The 18,785-nt window shown below is 45.6% G+C and overlaps 1 protein-coding gene across 2 annotated transcripts in view; it reads right to left on the bottom strand.

Moving 5' to 3' along the window:
- Positions 1 to 8,353: 8,353 nt before the first annotated feature.
- The window catches only part of NTF3 (neurotrophin 3), a 69,287-nt gene continuing 58,855 nt past the window's right edge, over positions 8,354 to 18,785 (bottom strand). Inside the window, exons 1-2 of one of the 2 annotated variants that reach the window (XM_029954786.1) lie at positions 9,571 to 9,645; positions 8,354 to 9,467 (exon numbers count right to left, since the gene is read on the bottom strand). In XM_029954786.1, coding sequence (XP_029810646.1) covers positions 8,673 to 9,446 — 774 coding nt within the window. In that variant the 5' untranslated portion in view covers positions 9,447 to 9,467; positions 9,571 to 9,645 and the 3' untranslated portion in view covers positions 8,354 to 8,672. Of the gene's footprint in view, positions 9,468 to 9,570; positions 9,646 to 18,785 lie in introns of those variants that run through there. The other variant, XM_029954785.1, reaches the window with a different exon arrangement.

Here is an 18,785-nt window from a genome sequence, read left to right on the forward strand (position 1 = left end):
ATATATATATATATATATATATATATATATATATATATATGACATTTTCTTGATCCATTCATCAGGTGATGGACATTTAAGTTCTTTCCATGATCTGGCTATTGTTGAAAGTGCTGCTATGAACATTGGGGTACATGTGCCCTTATGCATCAGCACTCCTGTATCCCTTGGGTAAATCCCAGCAGTGCTATTGCTGGGTCATAGGGGAGTTCCACGGATAGTTTTTTGAGGAACCTCCACACTGTTTTCCAGAGTGGTTGCACCAGTTTACATTGCCACCAACAGTGTAGGAGGGTGCCCGTCTCTCCACACCCTCGCCAGCATCTATAGTCTCTTGATTTGTTCATTTTAGCCACTCTGACTGGCATGAGGTGGTATCTCAGTGTGGTTTTGATTTGTGTTTCCCTGATGATGAGTGATGTTGAGCTCATCATCAGGGAAGTACAAAGCAAGCCTTTTAATCATGACAATGCATGGCGTGTGACACAACCATTCCCCTGCCCAACCTGCCCCCCTTCATGCATATCTTTTTACCTGTTTCATGTTTCTTCTCAGCGGTTACCACTGCCTGAAGCTATTTTATATACATATTTGCTTATTTATTTATCTTTTTTCTCTGTCACACCCTTTGGACAGGGAAGTTCCACTAAGATATGGGTGTCATCTGCCTGTTTGTCATTATACTAATTAATGCCCAGGAGGAGAGGTGGCACATAGGCCTTTATGAAAACCTGTTGACTGGATGTGTGCTTGAGTGGTTCAATGACTGCTCAACTGGTACCTGATGTAGTTTATTTAAGAAATGTTGGGACACCTGGGAGGGTCAGTCAGTTGAGCTTCCAACTCTTGATTTTGACTCGCGTTATGATCCTGGGGTCATGGGATCAAGCCCTGCATCAGGTTCCTCGCTGAGCATGGAGACTCCTTGAGAGTCTCTCTCTCCCTCCCTTTGTCCCTCTCCTCTCCTCTTCCTTTAGTTTATATGTAAAAGTTGTTTTCTTTAATCTCAAATTCTCATCCCAACATTTCCACCAATGGAGTAATGGAGTCTCAAAGCTTAGGACAGAAAAAGACATTATGATTGCAGAATATTGGATATCAATAGATTTTAGAACTTTTGCCTCAAAAACATATTCTCCTAGCTCATCATCAACACCTAAATGACTAATGAGCAATACCATTTTCTATACTAATCCATTCTCCCTTAGGTTTGACCAATATCTTTCTTCTTATTGTGATCCCAGTTTATCAAGGGGACTAGTTTATTTGTTTGTAATATAAATATTGATTGAATGCCTACTGAGAGCATAGGGCCCAGCATTTGGAATATGGTTATAAAACCAGTTTGGTATCTACTTACAGAAATTACAGCCAATTGGGGCAATATGTCCAAAAAGTGATCACACAAAAACCTATGCAGCTCATTTTGGTTGTGCAGTGTGGTAGGGGATCAAATTCTGGGTGCCATGGGAACATAAAATGGTGAAGAGAGCTGAGTAGTGATCTCAGGAGGACATTTCAAAAAAGGTTCTTCAAGGAAAAGGAATTTACAAACTGAGATCTGAAGATGGAGTGGGAGTGAGTCAGACCGAGGGAGGGGAGGACAAAAGGGGAGCATTCAAGGCAAAGGAATGTCATGTCTGCACCACCAGAGCAGAGCATGTTTGCTTTCTTCCAGGATCTTCTTAATAGAAAGATAAATCTTTTACTTTCCTGATTGACCAAGAGGCTTTCAAGGAGGCATGTTAATAAATGGTAAAGGTCCTAGCCCAGAAAATAAAACCACAGTAAGTTGTTTTTTGACAGAATCTTTATATTTCAGCTTCCCAACATCTGACTGAATTGTCTGAATTGTAACCTGACTTGCTGTGATGGTGGTATCCTCAAGCTGGCTATCAAGGCACATCTTCAGGGAGGGACACTGCCCTAGGCTCAGAATAATACTCATTTGCTTCTCCTCAGTTATCTCCAATCTGTCTGTCTAGCCTTCAAATTGATAAAGAAGAGGAGTGGAATAGAATACATACAATGGAGGCCTGACGATAGGTCTCCAGAAGAATCCAGATTACACACCCTGATTTGTGGATGCACTTTGACCCATCCACAGAGCTTCGACTAGACCCATTTACAAATGGCTCATCTATGATGGATTATTCCTCAGTATGTAAGAATTGTTCTTTCATAATCCCAAGCATAAGGCTATCTTGATAATCAACTGTCTGTTGGGTATCTCAACCTTGATGTTTCACGGCCCTCTCAAACTCACTATCATTCTTGCCTTCAAATGCACTCATCTTGCTGTCCTCTTGAACTTGGTTTAGAACCACAATGCCTCAAGAATGTTGTGGTCATCTTCCTTAACATCTTCCTCTCTTACCTTCCACATCCATTGGTTACCAAATCTTATGGATAATATTTCAAAAATGCTTCTTCAACCCCATGTTTCTCCCCAGTCCCACTGCCTTCTCCTTAGCCTGTTTTATTTATTTGCTGATCTTCCAGCTAGCACTCCATCAACCTGTCTCAGCCTGTCAGTATACTGCTACCAAAATAATCTTCTTTAAAAAAAAATAGCTGAAAAAGCCCTTATTGACTCCTTATTGCTTAGCAAACCAGCAATTCTCAAAATGTGCAGCACCATCACCTGGGAACTTGTTAGAAATGCAAATTCTCAGGCTCCACCTCAGAGCTAAAGAATCAGTAACTCAGGTGACAGGACCCAGCAGTCCTAAGAAGACTTCTCAATGGTTATTCTGAGGCTAAAGTTGGGGGTACCCAAGTAATCAAATACAAATTTCATAGCCTTTCAAACATGACTTTGAATTATTTGGTCCTGGCTTCTCCCTCCAGCTTCTTAAAGTTCTGAAATTCTTGTTACCCCAAACAATTTACTTTTCTCTATGTATGTCAGCCCCCTTAACCCTTATGCATTTTTGTAGGCTACTCTTCTTCCTGGAATATCCTTCTTCTCATTCTTCCTGGAAAACTCCTACTTATCCCTAAAAGCCAGCTCAGAGGTCACCTCCTCAGTGAAGCCTTCCTCAACTGTCCCAAGCTTCATTTAGTTGCCTATTTTCTGGGTTCCTGTAGGCCTTTTGTTGACAATTTAGTTACTAGATATCTGTGGATATGGCTTTCGACATAGGGGATGGATTTCTATCAGATAATTAGAGGAGGTGCTTATGGAGAAGATGTGGAAATGATAAAGGCCAGTCAATGCTGCGATGCCTTAAGGTTCCATCCTCTCCACTCACTGCTCTTCTGGGAGGGATGACATCTCTTGTGCCGAGTCCATATGGTTGGACAGGGTGCATGACATCTCATAGACATTCCACAAATTCTAAAGAAAAAGATTGAATGAACAAAAGATTTTTTGCTTTAGAAGGGAGGATGAGAGTTTCTACCTAAATTTGAAATTTCTGTTTTCTATCTCTTTGTAAAAGCCCCAGAGAAATAATACAGCAATTCTGATCTTTATGCTTCAGGAGGATGCTGCAACCACCTTCTCCCTAGTACAGTGAGTGTTCAACTGCTGGATCAGGGAGGGAAGGTGTGGAGTAGGAGGCCACTCATGTTCCTCAATCTACTGAAATTCTCTGCTGCTGTGAGCCACTGCACCGAGTCTGGCAGCTCCCTCGGGTGGAGTGATTGTTGGGAATCTTTGCTGTACTTTACCCTTCAATCTTTTCTGTGTTCCAAGTGCATGCCATCCTCCTCACACCCCTTACCCCATTGTGATTCAGCCATCAGAGTTCCCTGAAACACTCAGCATCTTCTCCATTACTATGTTACTCACTCAGTTAAGAGCCTTGTGCCTCCAAACTACACACACTTTCGGGGTGCCTATCTGGGTACTGGGTACTTTCCTTTCCTATCTGTTCAGCCTTGGACAAGTGATAACTTTTTCTAACTGGTGTTCTCAACTGCACAAAAGAATTAAAATTACCAGGTGCACACAGTGCCTTACACAGAAGGATCAGCCAATAAATGATAACCATTACTATTATGTATTCTTTGATCCTTATCTTCCATCGCCTAAGTCTAGCACCAGCTTCCAGTGCTTTCCTACCAAATCATAAAGCCCCCAATTCCAGCTCCTTGTTTTGGCTGGTGGAGGCTGCCTGATGCTTTTTCTATCTGTAAATTCTCAACCCTGATTAGCCTGTTTTCTAGCCCCAAGAACGTTCATTTTCCATATGCTCCCCAGCTGGCTACCAGCTCAGTCTCCTAAAGGTTAAACTTGTGTTCCAGGGCATTCTTTTCCAGCATTACCTTCCCTTAAAAAAATGCAATACATCAATGGTTAGGATATCAAAGCAGCTACACACACACACACACACACACACACACACACACACCTCCATGCATTTCCATGTGAAAAACCATCTAACTCTTTAGGCTGTATTTCACAATTTTCCAGTAAGCTTTTATGATTTTTTGCCACAGAGACTTCTATAGTTGACAGGCAATGTCATCAACTGAACTCTGTAAAAACTCCACCAAACTTATCAGTGATAGATAGCTGGTTTCTAGAAAAGGCTTCTGAAATCTTTGCCTTCTACTTCCTTGCTTCTCTGCCCCCCTGGCCCCCACCACAGGCATATCTGTGCTTGTTTCATTGACCTTCTGTATACTGTAACCAAATACAGGGCAGGACTGAAGGAAACAAATCCACTGCCCTTCAGAGTGTTTCTGACCTGCTCAGTGGTTCTGCTTTTCTCAGCCAGGCCAGCATCCATCTGGAACCAAACAAAGACCCAGGGGTTCCGGTTAACATCAAGGTGTCTGCATTGCAGCTTGTTGTGAACATGTGTGCCTTTTGAGACATCCACTCACCTGGTGTAACTTGAGAAGGCATGCATACAGAGTTTGGGTCTCTCTAGATTAGGGGGTTAGGCTGAAGACGGTTCCAGTAAAGAGAATCAGCCTGCAGTGGCTGTGGCTTGTCCTGGGTTTGTAGAACCCAAGCGCATCCAAGGACCTTGGGCCATGGTTGAGGACAGTGTTGGGAGGCAGAAGCAAGGGTGGGGTTAGAGTGGAAAGAGGGACTGCTGTAGGCTCTGGCTATTCTTCAACACTTCAGAGCACCTTCTCTGGGGTTGAGCAGAGCTGGAGTTCTGGGAGGCAAAGCCAATCCTAATTGAGGACCTGGCATTGGATTTGCATACCCAGGACCATCAAAGCTTGAAGTCTGGGGGATGCGTCTTCCTGGTTAAGCCAAACAAATCTCTAGATAACCGTAAACTGACTACACAGATTTCATTTCTGAACACATGTTCAAAGGTGATAAAATAAATGCAGATGGTTCCTCCAAGCCTCAGTGGAGGGGTTTTACATTGACTAAACCAAAAAGCACAAATGAACACATATATGGGAAAGAAAACAACAAAGAATTCCTCAAAAATGACAACCCTTGTTGGATACAGTGTGAAGATGTAGCAAGAACAAGGCTGTCTCGAGAATTTGAAAGACTGAACAAAATACACTCTTGTGCACATTGGAAAAGCATGTAGGTTGCTAGAAGTTCCACTGAGGAGGGTTAGGAATGCCTTTTCTGGTGTGTCAATTGAAGATTCAAGGGCTGTCAGGAGGATTGGGCCAGGGGAATTGGGTAAATGTTACCCTAAAGATAGCCTCCCTGGGGAATGGTGATTTAATGTACTTTAATCAGGGCTAATCTTCCACTGTGAAGTTTGGAAATTCCTACCAGAATTCCAGGATGAGGACTCCTGCAAATCCCCCAATAGCTAATCATCATCATTGTCATCATCAGTAGCACTCGGAGGGACTTATGAACCAAGAACTGGATGATTTGATTACATTGCACAACAATCTTATGAATTAGGCGCTATCTTCATTTTACAGACCAGGAAATAATGGCTTAGAAAGGTTAAGCAACGTGCTCAAGTTCACATAGCCTGTAGACTTATGAGAGGCATAGAAAAGCCCCCACCAATGGCCAACAGAACTTCTTATTGTCACCATCATTAAGAAAGTGAGGACTGTCCAGTCTGGCCACTGCCCTCTGTGCAGAAGAATCTCATGTGCTGAAAGGCCCCATCAGGACAGGTGAGTTATCCATGAACATGCAGATGCTGGCAACAAAGCTTGGCCAGAGCCTATTTCCTTCTATTCGGTGAAGTTCATCACACTGCATCACACCTCCTTGTGTCAGGAAGCTCCAATAGGAAACCATGCAATAAAGGAAGATGAAGGCAAGTGTAGAGTTTTCCTGAAGCCAGACACCAAAGTCTCCTCTATCGCAGAGATGAGTTTAACTTTGGAGCTATCTCAATGGCAAGTGTTGATGCTGAATAGAGATGAACCTCCTAGGAACCCTGAGGAACGCTCCACCCTGTTGACTTTGGCAGCACTTTAATGTCCTCTTATGCCAAAAAAGTTACTGAAATGGAACCAGGTAATGCTTCATTTCTCTGCCACCCAGCATGGGGGAGAACTGTTCCAGTGGCCTGAAGGCTGGAGTCTTTACTGGAAGGTTTTCATCTCATCCTCAGGCTCACGTTCTCTCCAGAGCTGCTATTGGCCTGGAAACACGCTGCTCCAGACTCACTCTTGACATGCAGGAAAACTTGTTTAGAAGACTGTGCCTTTTCAGGCTGGGTCACTGTCACCCAAGCCCATCTCCCCAGGTGGCCAGGCCCTCTAGACCCTCTACACCAACTTGGAATAGTAGTTCTAGAAGAGGAGCATTAGTTCTAGTCCGAGAACTGGGCTTGGCTCAATCGTAGGACAGGCACTACTCTCTCGCCTGGTTGATTGTGCTCCTGCTCATGAGGCAGGAGCTACAGAGGTTTCCATGCAGGCAACTACACTCTCATTTCCCCATGTTCATTCTGAAATGCAAAGTGTTGCACAGAAGGCGGGGGTCAAGGAGGCCTAGAGAAGAGGAACAAGAATGTGTTCTCATTCAAGCTTGGATTTACCTCTTTACTCTGCCACCTGCTTGCTCAATGGCTGTCAGCAAGTTAAATTCTCTGGTCTCAGTGTCCTCACCTGTAAATTGGAGGTGGTAATGCTTACTTCAAAGGGCTTGTGACAATTAAAGGTAACAGTGTTTGCAAGTGCCTAGCAGAAGGTGGGCACAAGGCAAATTCCTCATGTCTTGCCTTCGAGTACAGTATAATGATGCCCTTAACCAAAGTCACTGCAATATGCTGAGTCTGTTTCAAGAGGTTCATGCCACATAAAGAGCATATGTTTTATTAGGCATGTGTTAGAGAGATCTCAGGGCGTGGGCTGCACGCAGGCCTTGAAGGCAGGGCAATGCAGGGAAGGCACAGGACTGGGCTCCAGAGGGGAACAGTGGGTATTTGTGCCTTGGACAAGATGGGAGATGAGAGTCCTCAGATTCTAGCACCAGGGGGAAGGTTTGCTTCCCACTGGGGAAAGACTTGGGGGAACCACCTGAGAGAACTCCTCAAGCTTGCCTCTGTGGACTGGTGTGGCCATCATCATGGTGATCCCTCTGGGACTCAGTAGCACTTTCCTTCCATCTCAGAATGATGAATCTTCCAAAAAATGATACAGAGGAATAGGAATACAAGAGCTAAGAAAAGAGAGGAAGGGAAGAAAGATGGAACTATATCAAATGCCTACCCTATGCAAGGAAGTCTACCGTGGTTATTTAGCTGACTCTTCATGATGGCCCTGTGAGGTAGCAAGAATCCCTGTGTGACCTTCTGCCCCTAGGCCACACAAGCTTGGAGGGGCTTCAAAGCTTTGCCCCCATCACAAAGAAGTGAGGACCGGGATTTGAACCCAGGTCTGACTCCAAAATGCAAGCATCTTCTAATTCCTCATGCAGCTCTGAGAGGGGCCCATATAGCAGTGTGGTGGCCATGCACCCAGAAGATCTCTGATGAAGTTTGCTGCTGTATGTAAATTATTCATGATCCATTTCAGCTTGCTTCTGGGTAACCGTATGTACCATTATTCTGTTACAAGTAGTTAAAACATTTTTTCCTATATGCCTAAAAGGATGAAAACCACTTACAGAAAGCAAAAGAAAAGCCAAAGCCAAAAACCAATAAAGAACCCCTAACCCCAAACCCCAAAACAACAAATGTGCTGAAAAGAAACTTCCAAAACTAAAATTGCCAGGTTTGTTCCGGGATAGTAACGATGGAGCAAATCATGATTCTAACTGGCAACAGAGAAAGAAGCAAGCAAATCCTTGATGGTGAACTTGCTGGCCAGAATTAAGTGTGCAGCTCAAAGCTACTGGGTATCATTTCAATAGACGTGATAACAATGCATTTAATGAACTAATCAGACATGAAGTATACCAGAAGGGGGGGACATCACTATGTCTACACACAACTCTGACAGCATCTGATTTTAACAAGTTTACTAAAACGACAGTCATGGCCTTGACAATACTGAATGCAGAATACTGGTGTACACAGATTTTACAGAGTGGCAGAGTGGCTCCTGAGAGCCTGGTCACAAAACAAAGTTTAACAGATGGGAGAGGCCTGAGGGAAGGCAAGCACACTGATTTTATTGAGAAAAAAGCTTATATACTGTAGGGCTGCTGAAGTTTAATAAATAAAGGTCAACTTATAATATATAAAAACAATATAAACATTTATATGCTACATGCATATCATATAATTTAAAGTAATAATTTATATATGGGGAGAGACGCCAATTTATGTTCTTCCGATTTTTCTCGACAAGGCACACACACAGGAGGTGTCTATCCGTATCCATCGCCAGCCTACAAGTTTATTGTTTTCTGACGTCAGTGCTCGGACGTAGGTTTGGGATGTTTTGCACTGAGAGTTCCAGTGTTTATCGTCAATCCCCCTGCAACCGTTTTTGACAGGCCTGGCTTCTTTACATCTCGTCTCATAAAAGTATTGTTTGACAGGAGAGTTGCCGGTTTTGATCTCCCCCAGCACCGTGACCTGGTGTCCCCGAATGTCGATGGCCGATGACTTGTCGGTTACCCACAGGCTCTCGCTGTCGCATACCGAGTACTCACCTCGGTGACTCTTGTGCTCTGCGTACCTCTTCCTTCGCGACGTTCTGTTGGCCGCCACAGGGTTGCCTATGTAATCCTCCATGAGATACAAGGGAGGGGGCTCCAAAGGGGTGCTGTCACTCAGCAGGACCCGGGGCGAGCTGTAGCGTCTCTGTTGCCGCAGGAGTTCTGTGTCCATTCCAGTCACTGGCTGGAACTCTGACTTGGCGGGCTGTCCCTGCTCTGGCTTTGGGGGGGCCTCTGCTTTGGGCAGGGTGCTCTGGTAGTTTTCTTTAACGTCCACCATCTGCTTGGAGAGCTTGTTTTTCAAAATATCTGCCTGGATCAGCTTAATAATCAGGGAATTTAGCGAGTCTTCAGGCAAACTCCTTTGATCCATGTTGTTACCTTGGATGCCACGGAGATACGCGAGAAATATCACATAAAACAAGATGGACATCACCTTGTTCACCTGTAAGATCTGAAAAACAAACACAGGTGTTAGTAGCATGCTGTGGCAGCTGAATCCATGTCATTCTAGGTTGAGTAACCCTGTGAGAGAGCAAGGAAGAGCAGGGTGTCACCTTCCTAGGTGAGCATGCAGATTCCTCTCTGATGTCAGGCACCAGGGCTGTCGATTTCTTTCCTTGGGAAATACTGTCTCCATAGGGGTCCTCTGAATCTTTAAAGTACCTTTCTCTCCTAGGCCTCTCAAATCTTTCCTCTAGCACTGGGGCTGTGTGATAGGGAAGGGTGTGTGTGTGTGTGTGTGTGTGTGTGTGTTTGTCTTGCGCAGGTAAGAGACAGAGAGGGCAAAACAGTTTTTTTTTTAAACATGAGTGGTGAGGTCTACAGTATCGAAGTCAGGGCTCTCCCTAGGACCCAGCTTCCTAGGAGCCTCAAAGGCAGAAGGATGAGGTGAGCACTTCGGACTTCTGTCTCTGTTCTCTTTCCTAGACAGAAATCCCTGACGGCATTTGCATTTGAGGTGTGCTCTATCTTCAGTTCTGTGTGGACAATATCCTGCCACTTCTTTAAACATCACTTGAGCCTGAAAAGACCAGAGTCCACTGTACCTTGCTTGGCAAACTGCAAAGAAATTGAATAGAAAAATTATAAAGGTGTGTTTACATTCTTTTAGCAACAGGAGCAGACTTGCAATTGTCTCAAGGAACAGAGCTCTACCTCCTTCCCCCACACCCGAAGAAGCTTCTGGGCCTCTCAAAAGAATACCCTGAGGCTGGGGTCGGGTTGGCTGCCTGCACACTGCAGCCTCAGAGATGGGCTCATCCCTCGCCAGGCCATGTCTGGTGGACCTGTTCTCTTGCCTTGGAATGAACTTGTGGGCTGCTCCCCACTCTGTGAGAAGGCCTGGCTAAGCTCTCCAGTGGAAATGCTTTACCAGGGCTCCCAACTGGTTCATGGAGAACCCCCACCTTCACAAAGTGGGGGCCCTGCCAGAGCACTGCTTGCAGAAGATGGAGACACAGCAACAACCAGCTGAAGGGAATGGCTGGACTTGTTCCAAACAGCAAGATTCCTTGTGGATTCATTTCCTTTTCTTGTTTAGCCTTTTAAGTTTCTAGTACAAAATGTTTCTTTTGGTGGTTGTATTTTAATTTTGCTATCTCCTTGTCTAAATGGCATTTTAACCCATCCACACTCTCCTTCCATTGTCACAGCATAACCTCTAGACATGGTTTCTGTTGGGTCCTTATGAAATTATAGGGCTGACCTCAAGACACCTTTCTGGCTGGTTCTCCCTCACTAGAGCAGAGCCCAGCTTTCCCGAAGGTCGGCGCTGCAAGGAGGCTCTTCAGGTGGGGAGGGCGGGCGCAGAAGCGATCTCTACCTGCACCCTGTGAGCCGCACCGCTGCCCTTGAGGGCTCCATCCCTTAGTTACCATCATACCGCCTCACTGGCCCCCAGGGCTTTGCGGTTTCCTCTTTAAGGTTCTAAGCATGGAAAATAAAAAGCTTTCTCTCAGTTCACCTTTGGTATTTGCAGAAAGACTTTACTAAATCCAGGGGGAATATAGAAGGGAAATAAACAAGAGCGGCACAAGAAACAGAGCAGTGGCTCTGCTTACCAAGTGCCCGTGCCTGAGCTTGCCCATGCTGACTTGCTCCCAGGACTTCCAGACACAGCCTTTCTCCCCATCTTGTCTGCAGCACTGCTCTCTCATTCCCAAAGGCCAACAACGCTGCAGGCACTTTGCTCCAGCTTCCTTCTCCTGGCCCTTGGCCCACCTCTCTGATAAGGGGACCATCTTCCTTCCATGGGAACCACTCTTGTGGAACAACTGACTCCATTAAGGTCAAAGCTGAGAGAAGGATTCTAGCTTTGCTGCCCACCCCTAGAGACTGCTCTAGGAATTGTATTATCCTAGGAAAGTGGTTCCCACAGGATAACTGCTCTCCCTCTCACTCTGCATTTAATGGACATTTCCTTCAATACTGGAGGCCCGACAAATTGAAACTTGAGCACAAAGTGAATGGCATACCTGCAGCTAGAATTGCACGCCTATCCCCCCTCCCCCAGCCAAAATAGAATACAGCTACAATAAAATAATTGGGGACTAAAAGTCTATCAAAAAACAATTTATTACATCCTCTCAAGGCCCAGCCACTGTAAGCTAAGAATGCACAGGATACCTGCTTGTGGGGAAATAGATCAAGTATGGTCAGTGAGGGAGGTCCTAGAAGGAAGAAGAGTGGATGTGTAAATTAGCAAGTAATTTACAAGGTTGAACTGACAGGAAGCAAGGTGGACGGTGCCAGTGGATGGCTTTGGGATACAAAAGGAAACATCTTGATGAGTGGTGCTCGAACACAGAACCAAAGTGTTGTAGGGGTAGAAGAGATCTATAAAGCAAGCATTTAATCCAAGTCCTGCATTTTATAGATGAAGAAAACCTAATTGCAGATGAAAGAGGTAAAGAAACGTACAGGGTAGAGGGGTCCTCTGCACTCCTGGCCCAGGGTCCCCTTTGGTCAGATTACAGCGGGGCTCACACTCCCAGGCCCCAGCCCTGTTTGCTCTTCCAAAAGCCGCCTGAAGAAGCTTTAGGAGCCATGTGCACGTGTCATTCCTCTCCCCCAGCACACTTTCATCCCCCCGCCCCTGCCCCGCTATTGAAGTTATTCTTATTCTTCAGTGCCCAGTTGGAAAGCTAACTTCTCTACAAGCCCCCCTCCCCCACCCCAAAATAGTAACCGCCACTTTCTTTGCAATCCCTCAGTGTGTTTTCCAATTGGCTGTGGTAGGAGGAGGTATCACAGGCCTCAGGGCACCTGGTGCTTTCCCCACTAGAATCCCTCTTCTCCAAGGCCAGGAGCCCCTTCCCATCTGTGCTTCTCCCCTGTATCCTCACCATGGGGAATATGAGGTGGAGGTCTGGGTGCAGTGAGCCAGGGACTGAAGTGAAGGTGGCTGAAGGCAAAACAGCTACCTAATTTGCAGGTCCTTGTGGGAAAATAATGGTGGCAGGAGGTCTGACTGTACGTGAGCCAACACTCCCAGCCCCCAGGTGCATGCTCCATGGTCCCACTTCACATACAAAACACAGATTTAAAGATAAAATTCTTAAGAATTTCAAAATTGCAACCACAGAGCATTAAACCCTGAGTGTGTAGTCTCCTTCTTGAGTGGAAGACCTTGAGTGTCAGCACTGGTTGTACACCCAAGAAGCCCGCTGTGGCTGCAGAAGCTCGGCTGTTCCATGTGGAGTGATTGTATGAAGGTAAGAATAGCAATCCATTTTTGGTCAGGAGGGACGGGCAAGGCCCAGCCCACCAAGGACTGCACAGAAGGGCGTTCTGTCCTGTTCGGAGCTGCGGTGGATGGGAGCTATAACTTCAGCTGCAATCTGGCGGGGAAAACCTGGGGTTGTGCAGAGTGAAAAGGCCCTCGTGACCTGTTTTCCTCCCCTGGGAATGACAACTAAGGAACGTGGGAATTATAGAAGTCAGGATGGTCAGGAAGGAATATTTTATCACTGATATGGTTAAGAATTGCCAAAGCATGCTGATCATAAAAAGCAGACTGACTTTTAGTTGATTTTATTATTATTTTTAGGTTCTCTCCAGACAATACTGGCTGCTGTACCTGGGTGGAGCAACTCCTACCACCCCCACCTTGATGGGCACTGCCTCTGGGAGCCTAGGGCATTGTAGGGGTTAGAACAACTCTTATAGACAACTCTGGCCCTCTCTCAGGCCAAGCACAGAAAGTCAGCACAGAGAAATCAGGTCATCATGGATGGGAGTGGGGGCCAGACCAAAAAAAAAAAAAAAAGTACTAATATAAGAAAGTTTCCAAATGCCTCTCAGCATCAGTCCTACTTCTTTCAGGAGCTCCACTGTTTCTTACCAACAAATCCAAAATCTTATGATGACACCTGGAAATAAGTAGTGGGAGAAAATCATCTGCAGACTGGTAAGTGTTTCTAACACACTTGCAAGGCTGCATTAAAAACCCAGCAGGGTGGGGCACTTGGGTGGCTCAGCCAGTTAAGTATCCAACTTTGGCTGAGGTCATGATCTCACAGTCCATGAGTTCAAGCCCCGGAAGCCTGCTTCAGATTCTGTGTTTCACTCTTTCTCTGCTCCTTCCCCACTCACACTGTGTGTGTCTCTCTTTCTTTCTTAAAAAATAACAGTAAAAAAAACAGATTAAAAAAAAACCCAGCAGGATTCCTGTGGCCTCCATCTTGATAACCTGCTTATAGATTTCTTTGTAGAAAGCAAGTCCAAGAATGGGGCTAACAGAACTCTCCAAAACACAGATGTCTGAAGGAAACTGAGGCTTGGCGTGTGGTGGAGGGAGTCTTCTAAGGTTTGATTCCTCAGTTAAGCAGAGAGTGACAGAGGACACCTGCTTCCTAAGCTCATTAAAATCATGTGGCTTGTGCATAATCAACATTATTGTGAGAGGTAAATAACGAAGTCTAGATGAAAGCACTGAGCACAGTATCTGGCATGCAGTGGTACACTGGCAATGTTAGTGGGACATGAACTTGAATTATCTGTGGCAGCAGAAGTCACTGCATGCCTGTCCTTGACACACACATACAAGGTACGAGCAGACGGCCCACAGCAATCTGTACCAATACAAAGCTCTCTCCCAAATGCCACCACTAGCAAGTGCTTGGATCTCAGACCAGCCACACTAGTTGTGGGAGAAGAAAAAATTTTTGCAAACTGGAAGCACAGAGAATAGGAAAATCACAAAAGCAAACATGGACAGGAACCTGTGAAGTGGTGTTTCTGAATAAGCCGGGGGCCAGAAGAGCCTGAATCTGAGCTCTGGTTCCTTCTGGTCACCAGAGCTTGCATTTTCCACCTCATTTTCTGGGGTGGGCTTTCCCCAGAAGGCTAGTTCTCTGGAGTGGGAAGTGAGAAAAGGAAGGCAGTGCCAGCTTGACCCAGGCATGACATGTGAGTGAATTGTTAAGAAGGATCTCTATGCTCCTTCTCTTTCGGTCACCGTAAATAGAGACCCCCATCCAAGCATCCTATTGTGTTATCATTTTCCGTATCTATCTTTTTGGATGAAGTGCCCATGTCTCCTTCATGTACGAATGCCTGCTGCCTACCACAGGGGTGGACCACTGCAGAGTCTCCATGTCTCCATGGTGAATGAATGCCTACCAGGATCAAAACCTGCCCAACACACTGATCAGTGGCCTGAGATCCTGTATGGGTTTCTGCCAAGCCGGGTCTGGAAGCCACTCAACTCTGCCTTCTTTTCCCAAAAAAAATACAAGGCCTGGCTCTGAAGTAGGCCATGGTCCCCAGGCTCTTCTTGGCTATAATTGGAAAAAGACCTGTTAAAGACCTCAGTAAAACCCCCTTCCTACACTCTCCCCAGTGCCCATTTCCCCTGCTCAGAGTTTTCCAAGATCCTGACCAACGAGCAGATGCTATTTTCCTCACTTAGAAATGCTTTCCCACATATGGTGTTTTCTCAGTCCCTGGAGCAACATTCCTACAAGGTTTCACCATCCCTCAAAATACTCAAAAGAGAGCAATTTCTGATTCCTCCTTTCTGGCTCAGTTTACAACACACACACACAGAGGGTTTTGGGGCAAAGCAGCTGAAATGGAAAAAGAGAGCTGGGTAGAGAGCCGCGGTGGGACAGGACCTGAGTGAGCCCAGAGCCACCCATGTCCGTCACACGCAAACACCTGGGGGCGCTCTCCTTAGGGTTCCCATTTACCTCTCCTTGACTAGCTTCCCAGCACGCATGCCTCCTCCTGACCAAACACCTAGAGACCGTGCTTGCTGCACACATGTGGAGTAAATTGTTAGCCTGGATGGAATGGGAGCATCAGGAACAAAAATGCTATGTGCCAGGGCCAATATACATTAAATCTTTAATCTTGGTAACAGCTCCTCTAAGGCATGTATGAACATTCCCCATTTCAAACGGGGAGACTGAGGCACAAGGCAGTGAGTAACCAGCTAACATGCGGCAGAGCCAGGATTTGATCGCAGTTTGGCTCTGGAATCCATGTTCTCAAGGATTATGCTATGTGGTCTGTTTGTCCCCAGCTTCAAACATTCCAGAGAGTTTATTTCCAGAGGAAGTTCAAGTTCCAAGGCTGGGCAGAGTTTCCAGGTGTTTGAGGACACTGTTCCTATTTCCTCCTCCCCATATTCCCTATGAACGTGTTTTCCACAAAAGTAAACAAACTCCTGTCCTGCTGGGGCCTGATGCCCTCCAAGGTCAGTCCCTCTGAGGGTCACCCGTCTCTGCAGAGGCCACGTGCTGTAGTGGACAGAGCACCAGACACACCATCTCAAGCCCTGGTTTTGGCGCCAGCGCGGCAAATCAGGATGACTTACAGACAAGGCATAGAGGCTATGTTCTAGCTGTCTTCGGGGATGAGGCATGAGATCAAATGTGCAGGCGCTTTTTAATTTGCCAAGGTTTTAATATGCAAATTCAAGACATTTCATTATTTCTGGTACAGCCACATCCTCTGGAAGCAAATGCATTTCTCTGGCTGGGTTAACAAGGACACTGTCCAGCTGTATCCAGAAGGTCCCAATTCTTTGGAGAATTTCTGAAGCTATGACATGGTCTCTGACTAATGCTAAGGGCTCAAAAGACTACATCCTGCCAGATATCCCTAATATCTTGTTCGGGGACTGGAAAGGAGAGAGAGGCGGGAAAGCGACAGATTTAAAGTAGAATGACAAAAGGGAAAGGAATGTGGTGGAAATATTAAACTAAGGCCATATAAAAGGCTGGCTAAGCTTGTTCCCTGTATCTTAATTACAAAATTAATTCAAATTGGCTTTGTTCTGAACCCAGGTCCTGGGGCCTGAAAATTGGTCAGTGGGGCCACATGAAGATGTTCTGACCCATGACAAGGCGTGTTGGTGGAAGAGAAAGTGAGAAAGAGAGGGAGAGAGAGAAAGAGAGAGCAAGAGCGAGAGTGAGAGAGAGAGATCCTGGCGGGGCCTCTGCTGGGGACTGGTCTGGTTTTGGTTAATCTCTTTATTAATGATCCGGAAGCAGGAGAGAGGAAAAAGTGGCAGATTAATTAAAATGCACAGATGACGCTCAAAGGGAAGGTGCTGCAAACACCAGTGAGGACAGACCAATTATTCCCCAGCACCCGTGGGGTTGGCAACCTGGAAATAGCATGGTGAGATTCAAACTGGAAACACGTAGGTCAATTCACTGGGGGCAAGATGAATCCAAAACCAACAAGGGAGGGAGATGTTTGTAAAGGCACGAAGGGAAGAAGTGACTTGGAATGGCTACAAGGAGCAAATGAGAAATGAACTCACATGACCAGGGCTGTGTGGGTTTCCACAGCACCGTCTTCCCCTATAGCCCTACAGTCTTTTCTAAATCTCGCCTCATACGCTCTGAGCTCACCTCTGGAGTGGTGGCAACTCTTCCAGTCCCTGTCTCAGGAAGCATAAAAATACATAAATTGAGCCTTAGAGAAGGCAAGAAATAGAGTCAAGATCGGAGAGCAAGTGGATGGCTGTCTGCAAAAGGTGCTGATGAGCATGGTCTGGATTCCCCCAAACCAGAAGTGATCAGGGACCTGAGGAAGGAAGAGGCACCTCTCTGTGCTTCCCTTGGTGAGATCTTATTTGAGAGCCCCGATCCCTGGGCAGACCCACACCTGTACAGTCAGAACAGCTGAGAGCAGGGGTAGGGATCTGAACTGCTCTCTTGTCCCTCTCATTAGAACTTAACAGAAGACCATGGGGGAAGAGAAGGGGAAAAGCAGTTACAAGCAGAGAGGGAGGGAGGCAAACCATAGAAGACTCTTAAATACAGAGATCAAACTGAGGGTGGATGGGGTGGGGGACAGGGGAAAATGAGTGACGGGCATTGAGGAGGGCACTTGTTGGGATGAACACTGGGTGTTGGGTGTAAGCAATGAACCACAGGAATCTACCCCCAAAACCAAGAGCTGTCTGTTAGCCAATTTAACAATAAATTATGTATTATGTAAAAAAGAATTTATTTAAACTCAGTGTTCTGAAATTGCCTGACATGGACAACACTTGCCCCAAGATCTAGGATAAAACAAGGTCCTCAACTTTCAGGAGATGCTGGCTTCCCAGTGGCCACAAGGCACACCGTCATCAGGGAAGACACATTCCAGGATGAAACAGGACAAAATAGAGAACTTTTACTTGCCTCTCTCAGAAAGGAATCTCTGACCCTGGTCCCTCTTGGAGGCCAGAAAATGAGGAAGAGAGACTCCTGAACAGACAAGGAGCCCAGATTCAAAACCTAAGCTCAATGCGCTGAGATGGAAGTTGAAAGCTGTGAGTTTGCTTTTACACAGCTGTTGGAAGAGGAATTTTACATTATTCAAAGCATACCCTCCTCTCTGGCCCCAAGGCAGTGAAAGACGGAAGGTATAGCACATGTCAAAACAATGTGCATCAACAGCTCCAAGACTAAGGTACAGTTATTCCCCAGGCCAAGGCACCCTCTGGCGTGGCCCCCGTCTTGGCAAAGAGATCTGAAAGGAGCTTGGTATGCCAACACAAGCCCCAGGAAATCCAGATTTTCTTTATCCTTTACATACAACAGAATCTCATTTCATGGCCAGAAGGTGGACAAGGAAAGATCTGCAGAGAAAATATGAGTCAATTCAGCTACTGGCCATAATGGCATATATTTATAAATTTAGTTTTTTTGTTTTAGGCACTAACACTCATCCACCACTGTACATAAAGGTGTGCATATACGGGCTTTTGTGTGCAGGTGGGTGTGCTATAGCTCCTCAAGACGAAGATGGGGTACAGCCAGGCTATTTCTAAAGTGTTGTATCATTTAACATTCTAAGACATTTTGATTTTGCTTTCTGATCTGGGGAACCTCCATTTTCCAAGTTTAAAAACATGTAAGAGAAGGTTGCTTCAGTTATACAGACAGTAGGGGGTACAGCTGGCATTAAACTCTCAGTATCAGAGAATAACAGTCCAAGTCAACTTTTTGGTTTAGATTTATGCCTTGTGTTTAAATTCGGCTGATGTGTCAAGCAACTGCATTACCTGCAAAGTACTAACTTTATTAATATTAATTTATTACTTACAGCTGTAAGTTAATATTATTACAAGGCTGGGGCTGCTCAGTAATTGATCTTTAATAATGAAAATAGGTAATAATGATGATGACAATGACGATGATAAATTATTTATCTTGTCCACCTGGCCAAGAATGGATCTCAAAATGGCAGAAAAAGAAGTTGGCTTCATCTTGAGAGCTGAAAGCTAAGGGAAATCCCAAAGCACGACTTCCATTCACACTCC

This window comes from Suricata suricatta, chromosome 10 (assembly GCF_006229205.1).
Source record: "Suricata suricatta isolate VVHF042 chromosome 10, meerkat_22Aug2017_6uvM2_HiC, whole genome shotgun sequence".
In the NCBI taxonomy this organism is placed as follows: domain Eukaryota; kingdom Metazoa; phylum Chordata; class Mammalia; order Carnivora; family Herpestidae; genus Suricata; species Suricata suricatta.